General features: G+C 32.0%; 1 protein-coding gene across 1 annotated transcript in view; it reads right to left on the bottom strand.

The window, feature by feature from the left end:
- The window catches only part of Bcat (Branched chain amino acid transaminase), a 70,019-nt gene that overhangs the window by 31,851 nt on the left and 15,864 nt on the right, over positions 1-22,304 (bottom strand). Inside the window, exon 2 of the mRNA XM_072541889.1 lies at positions 2,847-2,990. Within this exon, the coding sequence (XP_072397990.1) occupies positions 2,847-2,990 (144 nt within the window). The remainder of the gene's footprint in view (positions 1-2,846; positions 2,991-22,304) is intronic.

Raw genomic sequence — 22,304 nt, 5'->3', positions numbered from 1 at the left:
TCAACGGAAGGTATGATAAATTGACTTATTTTTACAAAAACCGTAAAGTTATGTATCATTATTTAATTAACTAAATTAAAACCACATTTAAATTAAGTGATTTTTTAATCCATATAATTTCCCTCGAAATACTCGTACAAGTGTTCTCGACAAAAATAGGTATAACACAATGAGGAGACTAAGTCCAACAATACGAGTATTCATAATATATACAGTAAATGTAAGAAATGAACACAATTTAGATTAATTAGTTTAATAAGTACTGTATTATAATAAAAGTCTCAGAAATTGCGAATTTCTATGTTTTATCTATTATTAAAAAGGCATTTAACCGAGTAAAAATATCTGGCAATAACGCTTAAGAGATAGATGACATCCACTGCACTTCACTGTATACTTGAAACAAACTGCTTATGTTCACATGGCTTAACATGTAACATTTAATCAAGAAGGGTATATAGCGAGATTGTTTACACCCAGTTTGGTACTAAAAAGGTCCAAGCAAAAGAGTCTAATGACGAGTGGGGAGCATAACCCCAAGAATAGGAATGGTGGCCGGAGCAAGACTAGACTGCCTTGACTTGGAAAATGCATCCTTTTTATACATTTTTCTTTCGTATGGATATGTGTATTTCCAAGTCAATTATTCAGGTTCAGAAAAAATTCGAAAAATGTCATACAATGTTCCAAAATATTTACACGAAACGAGAACAAATTAAAAGTGTTCCTAAAATTCAAAATTATTTATAAAGGTTGAAAAATGCTCATAAAAATTCGAAAGTAATTAAAATGTTTATAAAAGGTTAAAATAATTTTCATACCATATTTATATGTTCACGATTGTCCTAAAGAATGTTTGTGAAGGTTACCACACCACAGCAGAACTTCCTGGTAGTAGTTGTCATCTTCTACAGGTACAATCCTCGGTCAAAGTGCTTTTTGATTGGTGAATTCGTCCTTCTTTCCGTCAGATCGAAACCATAGTCGTTTTTTAGCCGGGTTTTATCATCGCCGGAGGGTACGCGTGTGTCTACGTGGACATTGAACTACATACGGTAGGGCAAGACGTGACTCCGAGGCTGCTCTGGGGCGTCAGTTGCTTCTGGGATTCGTGACTAAGGGAACTTATCATTCACCGAAATATTCGGCACTGGGCAGCGTCAGAAACTGCAGAATATCATGACGGTCTACGGTCTAGCTTAGCTGCTGGTGTGGGTTGGTATTGAGCTTGTGGAACCATTTTCGTTCTGGAAGATGCTCAGCGTAGCTCGTCGGAGTGAGCTTGAGTTGCATGGCTCATTGTTGGTTGGGCGCCTTGTCACCATAAGGAGATTTGTTTCTTGGTAAGAATTAACCCATATCTGCTGCCTAGGTGCTCTGCAGAGGGCTTCGACCAGTCCAATCAAAGTTTCTTCTGCGTTTCTGTTCCAATTTGGTGGGTTAGGTAATATCTTACAATAAAAACACAATTTGGTAGTAGAAATGTTCAAGCAAATGAGGAGCCGGAGCAAGACTAGACTGCCTTGGCTTGGAAAATGCACCCTTTTTATACATTTTTTTTTGTATCGATATGTTTATTTCCAAGTCAATTGGCCAATCATAAATTGTGTAGACGTTAAACGGCGGGGCGATGCGCATCGACGAGCTCATTGGTTCACAGTCTAAGGCACGCGATGACACTAACAAATGAACTTACCGACGAGATGATTGAAATATGAGCAATATGTCAAAGCAGTTCTCTCCATTCTAATGCTTTTCTTTCTCTCTTCTCTTTCTTATATTCCATGGAACACAGTGGCCATCGTTCGTTTTTCATTCGCATTACCTGCCTGTACCATGCCTGCACCAAATTTGGATATCCGACTCATTCTTCTTAAATAGTACATTTCTACCACCTTAAGTTTTTTCTTCTCTTTTGCCATTCAGATCCATACGTCAAAACAAGTACTACAACGGACTTGTAGATTGTTGTTTTTGTTTGTAAATTAATTTTTAGAGACCAAAGTAATGAGTTTAGTGTTTGTACCACATTTCGGCCCTGTTGTACATATATTTTGCTAAATGTCCCGTTTCGATGTTACTTCCTTCGCTATCACTGTCCCTAGGTACTTAAATTCTTTACATCCTTTTATATCTCTAATCGTGTGTTGTGGGTCTCTTTCTTCGTCCTTTATTCTTAGATATTCCGTTTTGGTAATGTTGATGGTGAGTTCCCAATTTTAGTATTCTTCGGTTAACTTTCGAATCATATGAACTACCGCCATACCCAATCTCACCTCTCACATTGTCTCTTGTGCACTTTCTGTCTTCAGTCACTGCCATTAAGACATTTTCTGGTCTCGTGAGAGACATCGTGCAAAATTTACCGCTTGACAATGGTTGCAATGAATTTTGAACCAGTTTCAGGTTTTCTTGGAGTTAAGTTTCTTTTCTTAAATCTTCTTCTTACACTTATAACGTTTACTAATCGGACCTCACGAAGCTATTGTTGCACTTGAACTGCATTAAAGTGACGCTTAACGATCTCGATCCAATGAAGTAGTTAGGATAGAGTTTTCCTATGTCATTCGAAAACAGAGTAACTTTTATTATTGCTGCATGCGAGAAATAAGTAGTGACAAGACAAAGTTAAGGTGGAGGGATAGTATAGACGAGAATGGGAATGGGATTAGTGTAGAAAATTGGCAACGGTTGACAATGGACGGGAACGACTGGCGAAACATACTAGGGAAAGTTGAGGCTCAACTAGGACTGTATCAGCACTGATGATGATGACGATAGTGATGATAAACTAGAAAATAAATATTTATATATTTATATTAATAGCTAAATAAAGCTTCTCCTACCTTAAACGTTACTTCTGAGGATTCTGTCTCGTACCGGTCGTTAGAAATTTCGTCTAACTGGGGAGCTTCTTTGACTTGTAAGGAACAGGCTCTTACCGCCTGCTTTAGCTTGTGTTGGTGTTTTAAAATCCACCTGCATACGTTCTGCAACAGAAAATTATTTCAAACTATTGAAGGTATTGTTATTCGTGTATGATCAATACAATTATAATCAAATTATGACTTATACATTGTATATTTTAATTGAGCTTTGAGGAAGATTCTTCTAACATACTACAAAAAATAGAAGGCAGTAAACGAAAAACTAACAAGAAAAATGGAGTAACACATTCTAATATATATATATATATATATATATATATATATATATATATATATATATATATATATATATATAATTCCAGTGGTTTTCCAGGTTTGACTCCACGTAAAATAATTTATAATGCAGTTTTCCAATTCTACAGAAAATTATGTTGCAAGAACTAATTCTACAGAAAAACGTAGAAATTAGATTGACGGATAAACAGCATATCGTACGGTCGGACCATCCTCCAAAGTATTCGGAGATTCTTGATGACTTCCGAGCGCCGCTCTGGAGGAGGAGCGAAGGTTTTTCGCCTCCATCCTCTTACTAGTGGAGTTTATGTGATCTCGACTTCCATTCGGCGAAAAGCTCACCGGAAGCTCTGTGGTCAGCAAGGTGCCACCGGCAATGCAGAATACTTTAAACAGTGCGAGTTTTCTTACGTGAGTAATATATATTCGTCTTACATGAATAATTTTCCTAGTATTCTGAGCACGATGGATTCCTTGGATCCCACAGAGATGCCGGCCCTTCACGCCTCAACGTGTATCCAAGTTTCCACTTTTCTAGATATAGGAACGTTGGCAGAGTGTTGACTCTTTGACGGCCCTTCACTCCGTACCGCCACCTCTCCGAAATAATCTTAAGTTCCGTAGGGACTTTTATTATTTCTGTCGAATGGTTTTGGCGACGAAAAGATACTTTAGCTCGTCCACCGATTGAGAGTAATTCTAAGTCCACCTGGGGCTTTTATTTACTCCTAACCGTCGATGGTCTAGTGGAACGCTGTGTCAGTTCGATATGATCTAACATAGCTTTAAGACAAACTGCCTTTCCCTATTTCAAAGATCGATGTCTATCTGGCCAGGAAGCGTTCGTTGCCGGACTTTTCTTTACCTCGACAAAAGATACACCAACAGTCACCAATCGCCGGTTCCTATATTTCTTGTGGGCTAATAATATCGTAGCTAACAAGGCGTCGTGTTTATTCAAACAATAAAGGGCTTTTTGAATCGTCTTCAAAGCGAAGTCTTTGTAAAGCGAAGAAATGTTCACTCAGGTAATAATAAAACGAAGAATCGTTGAAAAAGCACTCGGCCAACGACGTCTAGCTGGGGTCAAGATGTAGATCGACTTCATCCAGATCGGAAAATACGCTGCATTTTTATGCATTTCTTGGTTCCGTCGGAACTCCTCAGTGATCTTCGTCGGAAGGCCAATAAAAACGTAGTTAATAACGCTGTTTGCTATTGGCCGGTCAGAGTGACAATCTTCGCTCTGATTTGCCGCTCTGGCGACAAGCACACAAGATTTGACAACGGTAAGTGTATAACTTAGGCGTTATATAACAACCATACTTAGGCCTAAATTTGGACATGCTTGTTTTCCTGCTCATCTTGCAAGAATTCATGTGATCGAGAGTAAAAACTGTGTGGAATGTGGAGTAGAAGGTGACCTAGATCATGTAATTTTTGGTTGTGCCAAATATAATTTGGAATCCACCTTATTGTACAATAATATAGTTCATATTACCGGTAAATCTCCGTTTAACGTTTTATCTGTCCTAGCGACTCAAAATAGATTAATTTACGATTGCATAATCGATTTTTTGACCAAATGTAATATTTTTCTTTAGTTCAAAAAAAAAAAAATTTGTTTTTATTTTTTACCTCTGTTTTCTCTCCTTTATATGTTTAATCCTATTTACCGTGGCCTAGTTCTCCTGTGTATGTTCTATATTATAATGTCCTGATGGGCCCCTGGAGGTGAATATTTTATATATTTTTTCTCTTCTTTTTATTTTTGTTGTACTGATTTCCCAACTTTAAATTTATCTATGCGATTATTAGTCTATTCGATTGCAAATAATTCAAAAGCTTTTTACTGCGCCTAATGAGATTAAAAGATCATGTAACTGGCTGTATGGCAAACTGCCGAAGCCATATAAAAAAAATAATTTTTTAGTCTTAGACACTTTGTATGTAAAGTTCTTTTTATTAAATCAATAAAATGTCTTTTAGTTAAACAATTCTTCACATATAATTAACTAAATTTTGAGATCTTGCTTCTAGGCAACGAATTCAAAAAACCACTTTCCCCTGTCTCCTTCCGGTTTTTTTGTACCACAGGGTGTTATTGAGTGTTATATAAGATTATGTACCCAATAAAATAATAATACGACAGCTATTTTTGGTTTTGCCCGATACCGGGTTAAAAGTAGCAACAGAAAAATCAATAAAGGGAGGTCAAAGCTTACAAAAAAAGGGACATTATATTGAATAGAACCAAAAGCAAAGTATCTAGTAAATAAATAAATTATGGAAATTTTTATTATTATACTTTGTTGTACACAACACAAAAAATATAGTTTATAATTATTTAGTTAATTGGTTTTCAAATGGCTTATTCAAATTGCTGTAATTAAATTTATAATTTTATTAGATCTACATAAAAACTTTGAAAAATATACGACATAAATAGTATTTTTAAAAGTTTAAAATTACTCTTGACCTAATACTACTACCTTAATTATTTTTTTTATTAAAAATATTTTACCGGAGAATTATGGATAAGTATGTTTAATAAATAACATTTAAGACTCACATTATACTAATTATTTTTAAGAAAACTAAATTATAAAAGTATAGTTCTGAAGCTATTTTTTTAGCATCTTAAAGTAATTACTATTTTAATTAATTATAGTAATTAGTAATTACTATTTTAAAGCCACAATTTAAGTTTAAAATAAGTTTATTGACGTTTCAATTTCCACTTCGGAAAAAAATGCATATTTGCCTAAGTCTAACCCACAAGAAATATTCGAACAATTATTGATTATTTTAAACACAAACAAACATCAAATCTTAAAACTAATAATGTGAGTGTATATAGAGGGTCGGAATGTATATTAGACCATCACCTACTAGTAGCTTAGGTAATATTCAATTACAAACATCAAATCAAAGTCTTTGACAGAGTCTGACATGAAGGACTGATATATAAAATAAAAAGCTATGGATAAAGCGGAGCTACGACAGGACTAATTTCATCGTACTTGGGCGGCTAGAACTTAAGGGTTCGGATAGAAGTGATAGGACAAGTCCTGTCCGTGCACTGTCCGGAGTGCCAGAGGAAGCGGTACTGCAACCTCTACTGTATACAATATACACTGCCGATGTTCCAAGAACACCAGGAACACTACTCAGTCTTTATGCAGATGATACAGCAATTGCGGCTAAACACATAAACATTGATGTAGCTGTAAATAACTTACAGGCAGCATTGGATAATATAAAAGAATGTAGTATCCAAAGGAAAATAGCCATCAACTCAGAAGCAAAATGCAAGCCGTTATTCACGTAACATGTGGACCAAACCATCCGAAAAACAACAACAACAAGAAGCAAATTAAGACTAAAAATAAAAATAAGACTGATTAACAGCATCATACTTCCAATAATAACATATGCATCTCTCGCATAGGGACACATAAGTAAATCAAACAAAAACAAGGATACAAGCAGCACATAATAATAGCTTCAGAGAAGCGGTAAACGTACCCCGATACGTTTCTGAACGTTTCTTGTTCAGAGAATTGAAACAAGTAAGGGTGACAAACACGATGGAAGAAAAACCGAGAACAAAGTTTGCTGAGCTAGAGGACCACCCAAGCCCGATACTCGAGAGATAATAAGATATGATGCGTTCCACCAATGGAAGCACGAAAGACCAAAACAGCAAATCCTGGCCAATATATAAAGTGTAGATAATTGTAGCTCTATCAACAGCAGACTACCCAGCATATAGCACTGGCAATTTTAACAATGAATAATGATATTTCTTTTCAGACATTTCTCAAAAAAAATTACAAAAAATACAAAAAACGGCTTCGGCCACCAAAAAAATTACAAAACCATTAAAAAAAGGCGAAAACCACCAAAAAATTAACAAAAAATTCTAAATTCGGGCACGAGAGGCGTACGTCCTCGAGCGCCAAGTCGTCGATCTGGGCGTAGCTGAAGCGGAGACTTGGGGCTCCATCAAGCAATTTCAGATTCGATGTTACCAGAGATAGCAGGAAAAGAGCGTCTTAGAAGAATCGGGGCGCGGTGGACTGACTTCTGATTACACGAGTTAATCCTCTTAGCCCCAATGAATTGTAACACCCGAGTGTCATTCTAAGGGATGAACAAGCTGTTGAATACAGAGGAAAACACAATGAACTTTGGCTAATGACAAATTACAATGAAGATCATAAATTTATAAAGGTGTAATAGAGAAGTAAAGAAACAGGTAGCAACAGTAAAAATGCATGTAAAAGTGCTAAAATGGAAAGATCCATAAGAGAAACACGTATTTCAGAAGTCTAGAAAGTAATCAAGAATCTCAGGAAGAATACAAAAAAGATTAGAAATATACCCATAATATCCTTACGAGAGTGCAAAGACCATTACACATATCTTTTAAAAGAGACAAGACATGAATACTAACGAGGAGCCTGAAAGATCCTAGTAGCCGATAATAAAAATAAAAATCGCATCACTTTGAATAATCTTTGACATCTGACTTTTTTTACGTAAAGCTCATAAAAAGACCTTAAGGAAGAGAAACTAAAAGGAAATTACTACCTGAAAGTACCGTGTAGAAGTTTAGAGCAAATAACATAACAAATTATTCATAATGAATGAGTATTTTTTAACTGCAGATTTTATTGAGAAAATTTTAACTTTTTATTTACTGGAGAATCAAGTATTCCGTGCTAAGATGTAATATTAAAGTTATAAAAGTAATTGAGTAATCTTATATTTTTCTATATTTTTTTACTCAGTTAAACAATAAAAAGTGTTTCTCAGAGAATATGTTCTATATGTCCAACGTCAACCCCAAAACCATAATAATCCACTAGGTTGAAAGCCTTACTCCGAGAAGGCCAAGGAAACTGTCTCGCGCGACCTATCTAGTGGTTTGGAAATAATGCATTTAGTACATTTATTGGCTCAAAGGGAAATGGAGTGATGCTACATCCTTCATGTAACACATTCTTTTTACAATTCATAATACGTCACCAATAAGTTACGGCAAATTGCTTTAAAATTAAAGACAACTCTATTGGACCCACAACTCTCATTCTTGAAAATGCCCTTTCTTGAATAAATGCAGATTCTATAATTTGATATTAACGATTTTCAGTTTGTTTTTATTGGCATTGAAGGTAAATTTTGAATGCGAGAAAAGTCAATTGGGTAAAATTATTATTTCTCAAGAGTGGATTGGTGATGTACAATAATCGTTAAGTTTAGGATATCTTGCATCGTTATTATTTCGAGATGTAACTTCTTGAATCTTAAAAATCTTGAATCTTTTAGTAAGTCTATGTTCGTTGAAATACTCTACCTAAGAATTTTACTTAAGTTGTAATAATCCAAATTTCTTATTCGTTTATTATTCGGGAAGCGAATTTTTAAATGAAAATGCTACGATCAATCTAATTTGAATACATTGCTTTGTATTTCATTTTCAAGTAAACGTTTATTCGATTTATAATTCATTCATTCATTGCACCAAATGGTGTGACACTGAACTTAACCCGATGGCGGAAAAAATCATTTGGCGCGAGGTTATTTAAAAAAATAATTAAAAGACGTCATAAGATATTCTGCAATCGATCAACTTATCAGTTTACTCATGTTTATCGGGTCGAAGAAAGTCGTTAATTATATCAAAACAATAAGAAATTTGTTTCTGAAAATAGATTACAAGAAAACAAATAAGTTAGTAATAATATGGCGTAATGTAATATGTACAGGGTTGGAAGGCCAAAATATGAGTATACAAGAAATACATTTCGCAACGCTGCATCGTATACCTATCCACTCCCACCTGTTGTTTCGGTAGGTAGGTTTACTGTCGCTACTAATAATTATTAGAGAAGATGAAGTTTATTGTTAATTGTTTGCCAGTAGATAGTAGTAACATGAAACTTAAACTATTAGATAACATTAATTTAGCAACAAATTTAAATTCCACTAAATTCCACTTCGACTAACTACCTTGTATTTGGAGGTAGTCCTTGATACGAGGCGCACTTTTGGTGAGCATGTGAAGTACCTACATGGTTCGCAAGGCAGAGGAGAGAACTTCGGCGCTGACAAGGATTTTGCCCAATGTCGGACGACCAGGGACTGCCCAAAGGAGAATTTTAATGGAAGTAGTTTACTCTACTATACTCTATGCGGCACCGGTATGCAACAAGTGCTTAAAAAAGAAAAACACTGCTAAGGGTAACATGTACATACAGAACAACATCGACGGTGGCCATACAAGTGATCGCATGGATGTTAGCCATCCACCTGATGGTGAAAGAAAGGACGGAAACCTACGGGAAGGATGAGCAGGAGAAAATAGTAGCTAGGAATAGCAGCATAATGGAGTGGCAGGAAGAATGGACAAACGAGCATAGGGCGGCGTGAACGAGAGTATTAATTTCAAATATTGGAGACTGGATGAAATGCGGCGACAGAGACACTAACTACTTTTTCACCCGGTTCATAACAGGTCATGGCTCTTTCAGGGCCTACCTAGAAAGCATAGGGAAGTTAGCGGATGGAAACTGCGCAGAATGTGGAGTGGCTGATACGACCGAGCACTGTGTATTCGATAGCAGAATTTTTAATTATGACAGAAATGAATTGCACAGGAAGGTAAGTAGGGTAAGCGCAAATACAATAATGCAGGTAGCAATGAGGGTAAAGACCCAACACAAGGCAATACTGGAGGCAGTAACTCAAATCGTGAGAAAGAAGTAAATACTAGAGGCAGCAAATATAAGAAAGAGAGAGAGAGAGGGAGAGAAAAGACGGGCTATATATGTGACGCACCGGTATGGTGAGGACCTACTGCATGAGTAGTCCGGTTGAGGTGGTGGACTTTAGTTGGTAGGCAGGGAGCTATAGTTGCATCTGTGAGCATGACTCCTCTTGGAGGACTGCGTGCGGATGGATCCTTCTACCCTGAATCCAACACACGCCAGGATATTCTTACCGGAACACGGCTTGGTACAGTGTTTAGAAGATTTCCCACCTCTTGTCCATAAAAAAAGTTAACTTAACAGATGCTGCCTCCTTTAGCCTCTCGAATACCTACTGATTCTCTTTCATTCTCCAATATAAGTGGCGTTATCGATCTCAAAACTTTGATAGTCTTCAGTCTGAGTTCTTCTAAACTTTTAGCCCTTTTATAAAGATGATCAAATATTTTGTTGTCGCCATATCGCACAAAAAAATCATTTGGGCTTAACTTCACGAAACTATTTGGCTACTGAATATTTCTCTTCATCGATATTAGCCCCTCTGAGAAAAAGTTTCGTTGAAAGAAAATATATATATATATTGATACGATTAGGGTCTATAGAAAATAATTTATAAGTTATATACTACATAATATTAGATATTTGGTTGTTTTAAATAAGTTATATACTAGAGAATTTAATAAAAATTATTTATGTGAGGGTATTTTTTAGAAATTAGCATATAATTAGTGTAAAAAGTTGTATTTTAATATTGTAAATATATATAAGTGAGCCATGTGCTTAGGCAACCAAAAATACTCTCGGAGATTGACAGATATTTATACTCTGAAGTGACGTTTAAGAATATTTACGAATATAAAGTGAGTTATAATAATATATTGTTTGAAATGTGTATTTTATTAAATTAGAATGTTAAGTTACTAATTTAATTATATATTCTGATCTGAAAAGCCTAAATGTAAACAAAATTATTAATAGAAAAGAATGGAATTCTCTGGATCTCCGGAGATGGCCATGTTTGCGAAATGGTTTGTTCCAGAAAATTCATACAAGTATGAAATAGAACAAATTGGAACATGATCTCTTACGAGATGGTTCTAGAATGTCCAAAAGATATAAATACCTGTGATTTGGATTCAAGATGGCAGTTTTTGAAAGTTTTTAGTCAGAAAAGTTGTAGATAGTGCAGTCAGAAGAGTTTATGGCAGTTTTTGAAAGTTTTTAGTCAGAAAAGTTGTAGATAGTGCAGTCAGAAGAGTTTATGGCAGTTTTTGAAAGTTTTTAGTCAGAAAAGTTTTAGATAGTGCAGTCAGAAGAGTTTTTTAAGTTTTTTAGTCAGAAGTCAAGCAGTTTATTATGAAAGTTAGTTGGAGTCAGTGAATCAAGTAGGTACAAATAGTCAAAATGTTTAATATAGTGAGTTAAATGAAGATTAAAAATTATGCATATAATTTAATGCACATTTATAATTATACACAAATAATTATTGAAGATAAAAAAAGGTATATTGGAAGAAATTAAATTATATTATGGTTGGAGATTAGTATAAATCAACTTATAATAATTGGATATTGGTATATTGAAAAGAAGAATAAATATAAATGCTGTTTGCTGGTTTGGTTGGTGGTGTATAAATGCTGGTGAAGAAAACTATATCTTAAATTGGTAGAAGCTGATAATTGAAAAAAGTAATTTCACAAAAAAACAAGGATAACTGAAGTACGAAGACATTCAGTGGTGATTGGAATCTATATATATAGTAGAAAACAGTTCATTTAGGCATTCAGTGAAAGAAAGGTACAAAATTTTGTTAATATAATTTAGTTAGTGTCATAACAATTTCTATTTTGAAGATAGTTTTGTTTAAATTGTAGATTGTCTATAGAATTTAATTAGTTTTATAAGAATATCAATTTAAAGATAGTTTATTTAAAATTTACATTGGCTAAGTTAGATATATATGTGTGTTTCATAATAGTTATAATAAAGATAATTTAAAAAAGTACTTCCAAGCTAATTCTTTGAGAACCGCGATAAAAACCCTATATATTATAATATTAAAAATACTCATTGCTCATCATTCAAACAAAAAACACATCATAACAATTTGGCACCCAACGCGGTGGCTCTCTATTTAAAAGAATTAGTTTGGGAAGATAAGTGCTCTCATATAATTAAATTAATTATCAGTAGAAAGGAAAAATAATAGATTTTATTATTAATTATATTTGAACAAGTAAAGTCTCAAAATGTCTCAAGGAAAGAAAGGTACAAGAAGCAAAAAGAATGAAGAAGATGTGGAAGTAGAAACACAACCTATACAAGAGGAGAGTTTAGTTCAAGTTCCACAAGATACTGCAGAAATGAATCCAGAAAGAGAGGAAAATGTCAATATGGCAGCTTTGATGTCATTAATGATGCAGATGAACAAGACAATAGAAGAGAATTCAAAAGAAATCAAAGAAGACATAAAAAAATTGGAAGAGAATTCAAAAGAAGTCAAAGAAGACATGAAAAAAATAGAACAAAAAATGGAACAGAATTCACAAGAAGTCAAAGAAGACATGAAAAAAATGGAACAGAAATTGGAAGAGAATTATAGAAAATTAGAAAAGAAAATAGAAGATAATAATAATAAAATTGTAAAACAAATGGAAAAACAAATGGATAAAAAACTTGAAGCTGCAGAGAAAAAAGTAGCAAATGAAATAAAAAGTATACGGAATGACTACAAGAAAAGGATAGACAATGAGAGGACAGAAGTAAAGAGGATTATTCAAGATAATAAAATAGATATAGAACAGAAAATAGAGTTACAGAAATGTAACTTAGAAGTAAAAATTAATGAAGACAGGAGAAACACAGAAGAAAAATTAGACGATATACAACAAAATATCCAGATAAATAGTAATCAAATAAGAAATGTGGAACAGAGAATAGATGATATTTCACAAATGAGAGACATAGGGAGACCTTACTTAAATTTAACAAATGAGACTGGGATTAAATTCTCTGGTAATATAAAAAATTTGCATCCTAGAGTATACATAAATAGTTTAAAACATAAATTAAGATTTGTGAATAATATTAATGATATTAAAGATTATATTAGAATGACATTAAATGACAATGCAGCAACTTGGTTTGCTAGTATTGAGAATGATTTAGATAATTTTCAAACATTTGAAAATAAATTTTTAAATTATTATTGGGGTGAATTAGAGCAAGCCAAGTTTAGAGAAATTCTATATTTTGGAAAGTATAATCAAAATTTAAAATCAAATATGGTAGATTATGCATTGAAATTGATAACAGTTGCAAAATATTTAGAACCACCACTTAGAGAGGATGAAACAGTCTTAAATGTATCTAGACATTTTGATGCTGATGTTGTGCAAACCGTAACTGTACAAAATATTCAAACAATAGATAGTTTTATTAATTTTATTCAAAGAATACAAAGAGGCAATATGACAAGTAATAATAACAACAGAAAAAACAATAATAACTATTCAACAATATAGACAATCATATAACATTAATACTAGGTATGGTAATAATTTACAAAATTTTAATAATACTAACAGTAATCCAAATAGACAGAACTTTAATAATAATACTAGTTATAATAGACAACATTTTAATAACAGTACTAATAATAATAGACAAGATTTTAATAATAGAAGAAATACAGAGCGACCTAACTATAACAGACAGGTAAATTGTGTTCGAAGGAATAGAAGCTGCAAAGACAGGGAACGAAATAGTACAAGGCAAGAGAATGTGAGTAGAAGTCATAGTAGGGAAAGACATAGGACATCAGATCCAAGTGGTCAGATACAATCTGACAATTCTAATAATCAAAATTTTGTGCAGTAAACTTTCTGAATTACAAGTTAGGCCATTGCTATTATGAAAAACCTTCTGAATTTATTTCTTTAGATGAGGATAAAATTATTGACTCTATTAATTTAATTTATATAAATGCTTTGGCCAAAAATAAAATGATTAAAATTATGATAGATACTGGTTCAGAAAGTACTTTAGTCTCGGAGAATTTTATTTTTAATACATTAAAACTATCAGATATAATAAAGATTCCAAAAATTAAAATTATTGGTGCAAATAATAAGAAGTTGGGTGAAATTGATAAACTAGCCAATTTTAAAATTAATATTCTTAATAAAGAAATTAATATGCAAGGATTTATTGTCAAGGATTTATGTGTTGATATATTAATGGGAAATGATGAATTGGAAAAGAAGAAAGTAAAGATAGATTATGAAGAAAAAATGGTAACTTTGGAAGGGCAAATAATTAAATTTATGCAGAAAGATGAGGTAGAAGAAGGAATAAGAGTTGATAGGATATTATTAAAAGAAAATAATGATGTTTATGAAGAAGAAATGTATTTTGATGATAGGGAAATGTCCCAGAAGAATGTAAAGAATAATTATTGTAGTGAATATTTAAGGAATGGAAATTTTAAGCAGATGGATGCCTACGAGGCGGAGTGCGTAAAATTGGAAGCAAGGAATAATGAGTACATAATGAAGAATAATTTTATTTGTAAAGAAGAAGATGTGATAAAAGTTTTAAATTGCCCTGAAGAATATAAATCAATAGTCATTTCCATATTGCAGCAACACAAGGGACTTGTCAATAAAGAAAATAGAATTGCACAAAATTATATCCATAGTATAAAAGTTAAAGAAGAAAAAGATTTTAAAACAAAATCATACCCAATACCATATAAATACAGAGAAGAAGTAAACAAAACAATTAATGATATGTTAGAAGATGGAATCATTGAGAAGGCAGACACACATTTTATCAACCCCATAGTAGTAGTACGAAAAAGATCAGGTGAAATCAGGTTATGTTTGGATGCAAGGAATATTAATAAGATTACTGAAAAGCAATTTGAAGCACCAATGAGTATAGATGGAATATTAGGGAGAATTACAGGAATGTCATTTTTCACTAAAATTGATTTACAGCATAGCTTTTGGTTAATACCTCTAGAAAGAAAAAGTAGACAGTATACAGGATTTCAGATAGATGGAGTAGTATATCAATTCAAACTAGTACCATTTGGACTTCAATCATCTTGCAGTGTTCTATGTAGATGTCTTCATGATATTTTGGATCAATATGAACATTTTGTAATTCACTACATTGATGATATATTAATTTTTTCTAAAACGGCTGAAGATCATGAGAAACACCTAAAAATTATAATAAATAGATTAGACAAAGTTGGACTTAAAATAAATCAAGAAAAATGTACATTTTTTCAAAAAGTAGTGATATATCTAGGTTATAAACTTAACACTAACAGCTTACTGATATATCCATTTTATTCAATAGACTTGATTTGTTAAATAGATGGTAGATTTCATTATTTTGAATCAATTTGACATCATACTTGTTGAATTTTGTATATATGGAAATTAATTTGTACCCTAAAAATCATAATTTGGGGTTAGATACAGAATTAATACTATAAATGTCTTTCTAAAAATAATATGGAAAGTGTAAAACTTACGATTTATATAGATGAAAGCCTTGTGAATGGAAATATTGTCTATAAATAAACAGAACACCATATCGATTATATTTTTAATTAAGGTTATATTTTATTCTCTCCATTTGATATGACAGTTTGACCATAGAATAGCCGAACTGTGATCTGTTGTTCTCTGTTTTGACATAGACAGCGAACAGGGATGTATTTGATAGAACAATTAAAATAGGAAATTAAATTATTTCATTTATTATAATTACTAAGGTATGTGGATAAGAAAATTAATATTTAAAAAAATAATAAGTAAATTATTTATTTTAAATATTATTTTGGGGTATTGATACGATTAGGGTCTATAGAAAATAATTTATAAGTTATATACTACATAATATTAGATATTTGGTTGTTTTAAATAAGTTATATACTAGAGAATTTAATAAAAATTATTTATGTGAGGGTATTTTTTAGAAATTAGCATATAATTAGTGTAAAAAGTTGTATTTTAATATTGTAAATATATATAAGTGAGCCATGTGCTTAGGCAACCAAAAATACTCTCGGAGATTGACAGATATTTATACTCTGAAGTGACGTTTAAGAATATTTACGAATATAAAGTGAGTTATAATAATATATTGTTTGAAATGTGTATTTTATTAAATTAGAATGTTAAGTTACTAATTTAATTATATATTCTGATCTGAAAAGCCTAAATGTAAACAAAATTATTAATAGAAAAGAATGGAATTCTCTGGATCTCCGGAGATGGCCATGTTTGCGAAATGGTTTGTTCCAGAAAATTCATACAAGTATGAAATAGAACAAATTGGAACATGATCTCTTACGAGATGGTTCTAGAATGTCCAAAAGATATAAATACCTGTGATTTGGATTCAAGATGGCAGTTTTTGAAAGTTTTTAGTCAGAAAAGTTGTAGATAGTGCAGTCAGAAGAGTTTATGGCAGTTTTTGAAAGTTTTTAGTCAGAAAAGTTGTAGATAGTGCAGTCAGAAGAGTTTATGGCAGTTTTTGAAAGTTTTTAGTCAGAAAAGTTTTAGATAGTGCAGTCAGAAGAGTTTTTTAAGTTTTTTAGTCAGAAGTCAAGCAGTTTATTATGAAAGTTAGTTGGAGTCAGTGAATCAAGTAGGTACAAATAGTCAAAATGTTTAATATAGTGAGTTAAATGAAGATTAAAAATTATGCATATAATTTAATGCACATTTATAATTATACACAAATAATTATTGAAGATAAAAAAAGGTATATTGGAAGAAATTAAATTATATTATGGTTGGAGATTAGTATAAATCAACTTATAATAATTGGATATTGGTATATTGAAAAGAAGAATAAATATAAATGCTGTTTGCTGGTTTGGTTGGTGGTGTATAAATGCTGGTGAAGAAAACTATATCTTAAATTGGTAGAAGCTGATAATTGAAAAAAGTAATTTCACAAAAAAACAAGGATAACTGAAGTACGAAGACATTCAGTGGTGATTGGAATCTATATATATAGTAGAAAACAGTTCATTTAGGCATTCAGTGAAAGAAAGGTACAAAATTTTGTTAATATAATTTAGTTAGTGTCATAACAATTTCTATTTTGAAGATAGTTTTGTTTAAATTGTAGATTGTCTATAGAATTTAATTAGTTTTATAAGAATATCAATTTAAAGATAGTTTATTTAAAATTTACATTGGCTAAGTTAGATATATATGTGTGTTTCATAATAGTTATAATAAAGATAATTTAAAAAAGTACTTCCAAGCTAATTCTTTGAGAACCGCGATAAAAACCCTATATATTATAATATTAAAAATACTCATTGCTCATCATTCAAACAAAAAACACATCATAACAATATATATATATATATATATATATATATATATATATATATATATATATATATAATATGTGATTCATAAGGGTACTTAAGGGGAGAGAGAAGATAGGATGATGAGAGGATACTTGTGGGATACAATTTGTAGAAGAAAAACAAAAGGATTTTGCGACTTCATCCTTTATTGAAGACTTTTCGCGCATAAATCCATATACATCAGCAGTTCATTCAAAAACATTTAAATGAGCTTACATCCACAGAGAAAATTTCAAAGAATAACTTACAAAGGTATGCAGCTCTAAATATTTTAATGTTTTGCTACTTGAATTTAGACGTTTTTTACTTTAGTTCTATTACACATCCACCTGTTTCTTTTCCTATCTGACAGGCCAATGTTTAGCATCTCTCTTTCAATAGATCTTTGCGTTTTAGATATGTTTTCTATATTATTCTTGGTAAATGTCCAAGTTTGACAGTTGTATGTAAGAACAGATAGTACAGACTGATCGAAGACCTACGATATTGAGGATATTTTTTATTCTCCGATATATAAGAGAGTTTACCAAATGTTGTCCAAGCCAATCTCCTTCTTTTTTAATTTCCTCCTGATTTTCCTTGTTCAGTTTTCTGATACGCCTCAGGTATACATATTCATTCACTTGTTCTAAATTTGATTGTTCTACTGTAATATTGAGGTCTTCGTTTTGGTTGCATAGTTTTAGTTTTATCACATTTCATCTTTAATCCTATTTTTCTTGATTCATTATTCAACTCTTTTTGCAAGCCTGCTTAGATACTAGCATATCGCAAATGGTTTAGATATTGACGGTTTATATTAATATCACAGTTTTCCCAGTCTAGTTTTTTTAATATGTCTTCGATCACCTCGAATATATGAGATATTGTAACACATGTCAAAAATTCGGTTATTATAGCCTGTCAAATTTTCATTATTTTATTATAAATTAACAAAATTGTATTTCACCCTATACATACATTTATATTCATAAAAATAACTTCCCATGAAAATAGTTTAAAACTCATCTATTTTGAGTAACCGTTAGGTTCAGCGGCACTTACTGTAATACCAAAGAATATGAAGCGTCTATATTCTTTGGTAATACCATAATAAACCTGAATTGCCCTTTGGGGGTTGTTTTTGCTCTAATCGGTGGATTTTTGATTACAAATATAGTAAATATTCTTTAGTAGAAGTTACAAGGTCTCGTTAGATGCATTTTTTTTCCGAGCGGCCTAATAGTTTCCTCAAAATTGAGACCACCCTCCAATCCAACAGTAAATTTTTTATTTAAATATCTTCCTATAAATAGGCCAACTCTGTCTATCCGTTTTATTTTCCGTTAGAAATTGAGTTGCGAGATTCATTTTCGACCGTTGCGGAAGAAGCTCCAATTTGAGTCACCGGTAACAGCTGCACGGTAATGCTATCTTTGCCTGGTGTTTTTTTATTCTTCATTTCTTTCATCATCATCATCATCATCATCATCATCATCTTGGTGCTACAGCCCTTAGAGGGCCTCGACCTTCTCAAGCTTTCTACGCCATTCTATTCTGTCCCTCGCTTGCATTTTCCTGTTGCCGACTCCGATCTTCTCGGCATCTTGTGTTATCCCGTCCATCCACCTCAGCTTTGGTCTACCCCGTCTTCTCATTTTCGCGGGTTGCGCTGTTAGAATCTTTTTTATCATGTTTGACTCAGGGGCCCAGGCTACATGTCCTGCCCACTGCAGGCGGTTTCGCTTAATTATAGTGGTAATATCTTTACCACCAAACGTATGCTTGTAGATATTCTGCAGTTCAAAGTTATATCTACGCCTCCATATTCCGTTCTCACAGACCGCTCCGAATATCTTGCGTAGCATCTTTCTTTTAAAAATGGATAGAGCGGATTCATCTGTTTTCGTTAGCGTAAATGCCTCTGATCCATATGTGAGAACGGGGACTATCAGTGTTCTATACAGCCTTATACGAGTTTTTTGAGACAAACGTTTGTTAGCTAAGTACTTTGATAGACCATGATAACACCTGTTTGCAATTATTATTCGCCTTTTTATTTCCTCAGATGTGTTATTATTGGGCTTCATTTCTTTCAGCGCTTTTTTAATTTCAATCTTACTGATTTCCAGTTGTAGATCTAAGGTGACATTATTTTTAGTTGTAATTGTCTGAAGATTTCTTCTGATGGTTTTTGTTTGAAATAGTAGAGATTCGAATAATAATCTTAAATTATTTGTATATCTTTTATGCTGTGTACTTCTATCCCATACTTGTTGTTTATACTATTTCTATGTGTCGTTCCGAATTGTGGTTTGAAACATTTCACATTCTTATTTTGTTTTATTGCTTTCTCCTTTTTTTATTATTTCCTCTGTTCTAACAATAAAACACTGAAAGAAATAACACCAGCTTTAAGAACAAACAACAACTTAGGCAAATATATTAAGAACAACAAGAGCCAAAATAAAAAGCAATTACACAGCGGTGTATACAAACTTAAATGTGGCGATTTCCCAAAAACTGACATCGGTAAAACTGGTAGAACTTTTATCAAACGTATAGCAGAACATAAAAGGGATTTCAATAATAGAAAACTAGACTCTACGTACGCACTTCACCTTCTAGACCATAATCATTCTTTTAATGAAGAATTTCAAATTCTTCGTATTCAAAATAAAGGCCTTAAGCTATCTTTATTAGAATCTATGTAAATCAACAAATTAAAAAATACAGACATAATTCTGAATAACCAACTTGGGATAAACAGTTCTTTCCTCCTCAACTTATTCAGTTAAAGACTATAAAGTGTAAACGCATACCAAAAATAGATCACTTGAGAAAGGAACTCTGGCCGAAACCGGTGTAGTGATAATAATTTAAAATAAAGTTTGTGGAAATGTTGAAAACAAAAGTTTTCAGTGTTTTATTGTTAAATAAAATGAATTTCCATCAAGTAACGGTCGAATCCATCACTTATTTAATATTCTTCTTTCCTTTTTTTACTTCTTTATATTATACAGTCTTTTTCCTTATTCTAGGGGAGACATTCTTTTAATCATTAAATTTTTAGTTTCTTGGGTTATGTAGATTTCTGCATTTGATTTGGTAAGCGCTATTTCCTTTCCCATGTTCATTAACGTGTCAGTGAATAAATGTTTATGTCATTAATGTTAAGATTTTCCAATTTTTTTCTTTTTGGTAATATTTTCGTTATTTGTTGTTTATATTTTTATTTTTATAGTGTCAGTGTTTCCATGTCAAACCTCCGGTTGTTTTTGATTTTTTTTCTGAATCTCAAAATGGCTCATAATGCTTATCTTTGCTCGAATCAGTCTATGATCGCTACCTGTAGAAAAACGCTTTAGCACAGTTAGGTCTTTAAGGATAGATTTATGTTGACAAGATGTAATCAATCTCGTTTTTGGTTTTACCATCGGGACTTAACCATATATATTTTCGTTGAGATCTCTTGTTAAAAAATGAATTCATCTCAAAAAGCTTAACATTTTGCTTTCGTCTGAACTTAATTTTCTTTACTGTTTTGGCATTAAAGTCTCTTATTATTAACCTTAACGAATCCTTCTTCTCTTTTTGGGGATATGATGATCTCTTCATAAAATTGTCAATATCGTCGTTGTCATACGTACTTGTTGGGGCGTACACTTCTATGGTTTTTAAATGCGTTCTTTTCTTTTTAAATATAAAGTATACCACGCGATCTGATATACCTTTTGTAGTTTGTACCTGTTGAACCAGTATTTTTTATTATAAATCCTACTAGGTACATTATAGTTGTTATTTTCATTACCTTTAACGTAAAGTTAAAAAATTAATGAAAAATAATTTTAAAATAATATATATTGGGATAATCAAAATATCCACTTCGGAAAACTTGCACAATATATTGGTCGGAATTATTAACATGCAGAAAATACATGAAGAAACACGTTAATAGTGTTACAAATTCATAAACAGTCAAAAATTTTTGCTTGATATTCTATAATTTTGTGCAAATATTTACATTATTGTACAAACACAACAGTTTTACAATGATACAAACATTTTATTCCGAAACATTGTATCAATATTTTGCTCCTATTTTTTCAATTTATGTAATTCTAAATCTAGATAACAGTTTTTATTACATACGTAAAAGATTTCGTTGAACTTTTGACATATGATTTAAATGATGAAATTTAATTACAACAATCATATGATAATTCAAAAATAGCATTGTTTTTGCGATAAAGAATTTGATAGTAAGGTATAAGCAATAAAAAATTAGTGTATAAATAAGAAATATCACTATTTATAGATATTGAAATTATTACGTAACGATTTTAGTAATAATGACCCCAACAATAACCTATATTAGACGAGTCGTTCACCCCCAAGAAAGATGCATAAAATAAATCGAAACGACCACAAAAAGGCGTTAGGATAAAACCTACTTGAAAATATATTCGTTTAAACATTGCCAACAAAGAACCTAACCAACATCTTTTTATTCGAGAATACTTAGTTTGGCATTGACAAAAAACTTTTAAAATTAAAAAAGTTGTTCGTTAACATTTTTTTGAAAAATGCTGTCGTGAATTGCCTCCTTTCTACAACACAAGAAGCGAGCCAGACGTTGGAACTGGCTAAGTATGTAGACTATGATCAAATAATCCTTCGTCGAAACAATTTTCGACGAAGCAATTTCAAAGTCGAGCTGGTAATAATAATGCTAGATGAATTTAAGGGCACTTTATTTTATGTTGCACTTTAGTTACAAAAGATAGTTGTTTACAAAAGTATTTAACTAAAACTAAACTATTTTCTGATATGTGAACGAAACTTTACGTAGAGCGCGTGTATTTTTACACATATCTTGAGATGTATCTACTGTCAGGTACGAGAACGAAGTCTGGTGAGGGTGAGAACCGAGAGACAAATCTTGAATGTGACCTGTCC

The sequence above is a fragment of the Diabrotica undecimpunctata genome, chromosome 1 (genome assembly GCF_040954645.1).
Source record: "Diabrotica undecimpunctata isolate CICGRU chromosome 1, icDiaUnde3, whole genome shotgun sequence".
NCBI lineage: Eukaryota > Metazoa > Arthropoda > Insecta > Coleoptera > Chrysomelidae > Diabrotica > Diabrotica undecimpunctata.
The sequence above is the reverse complement of the archived record's forward strand: the minus strand, read 5'-3'. Positions and strand labels throughout refer to the sequence as shown.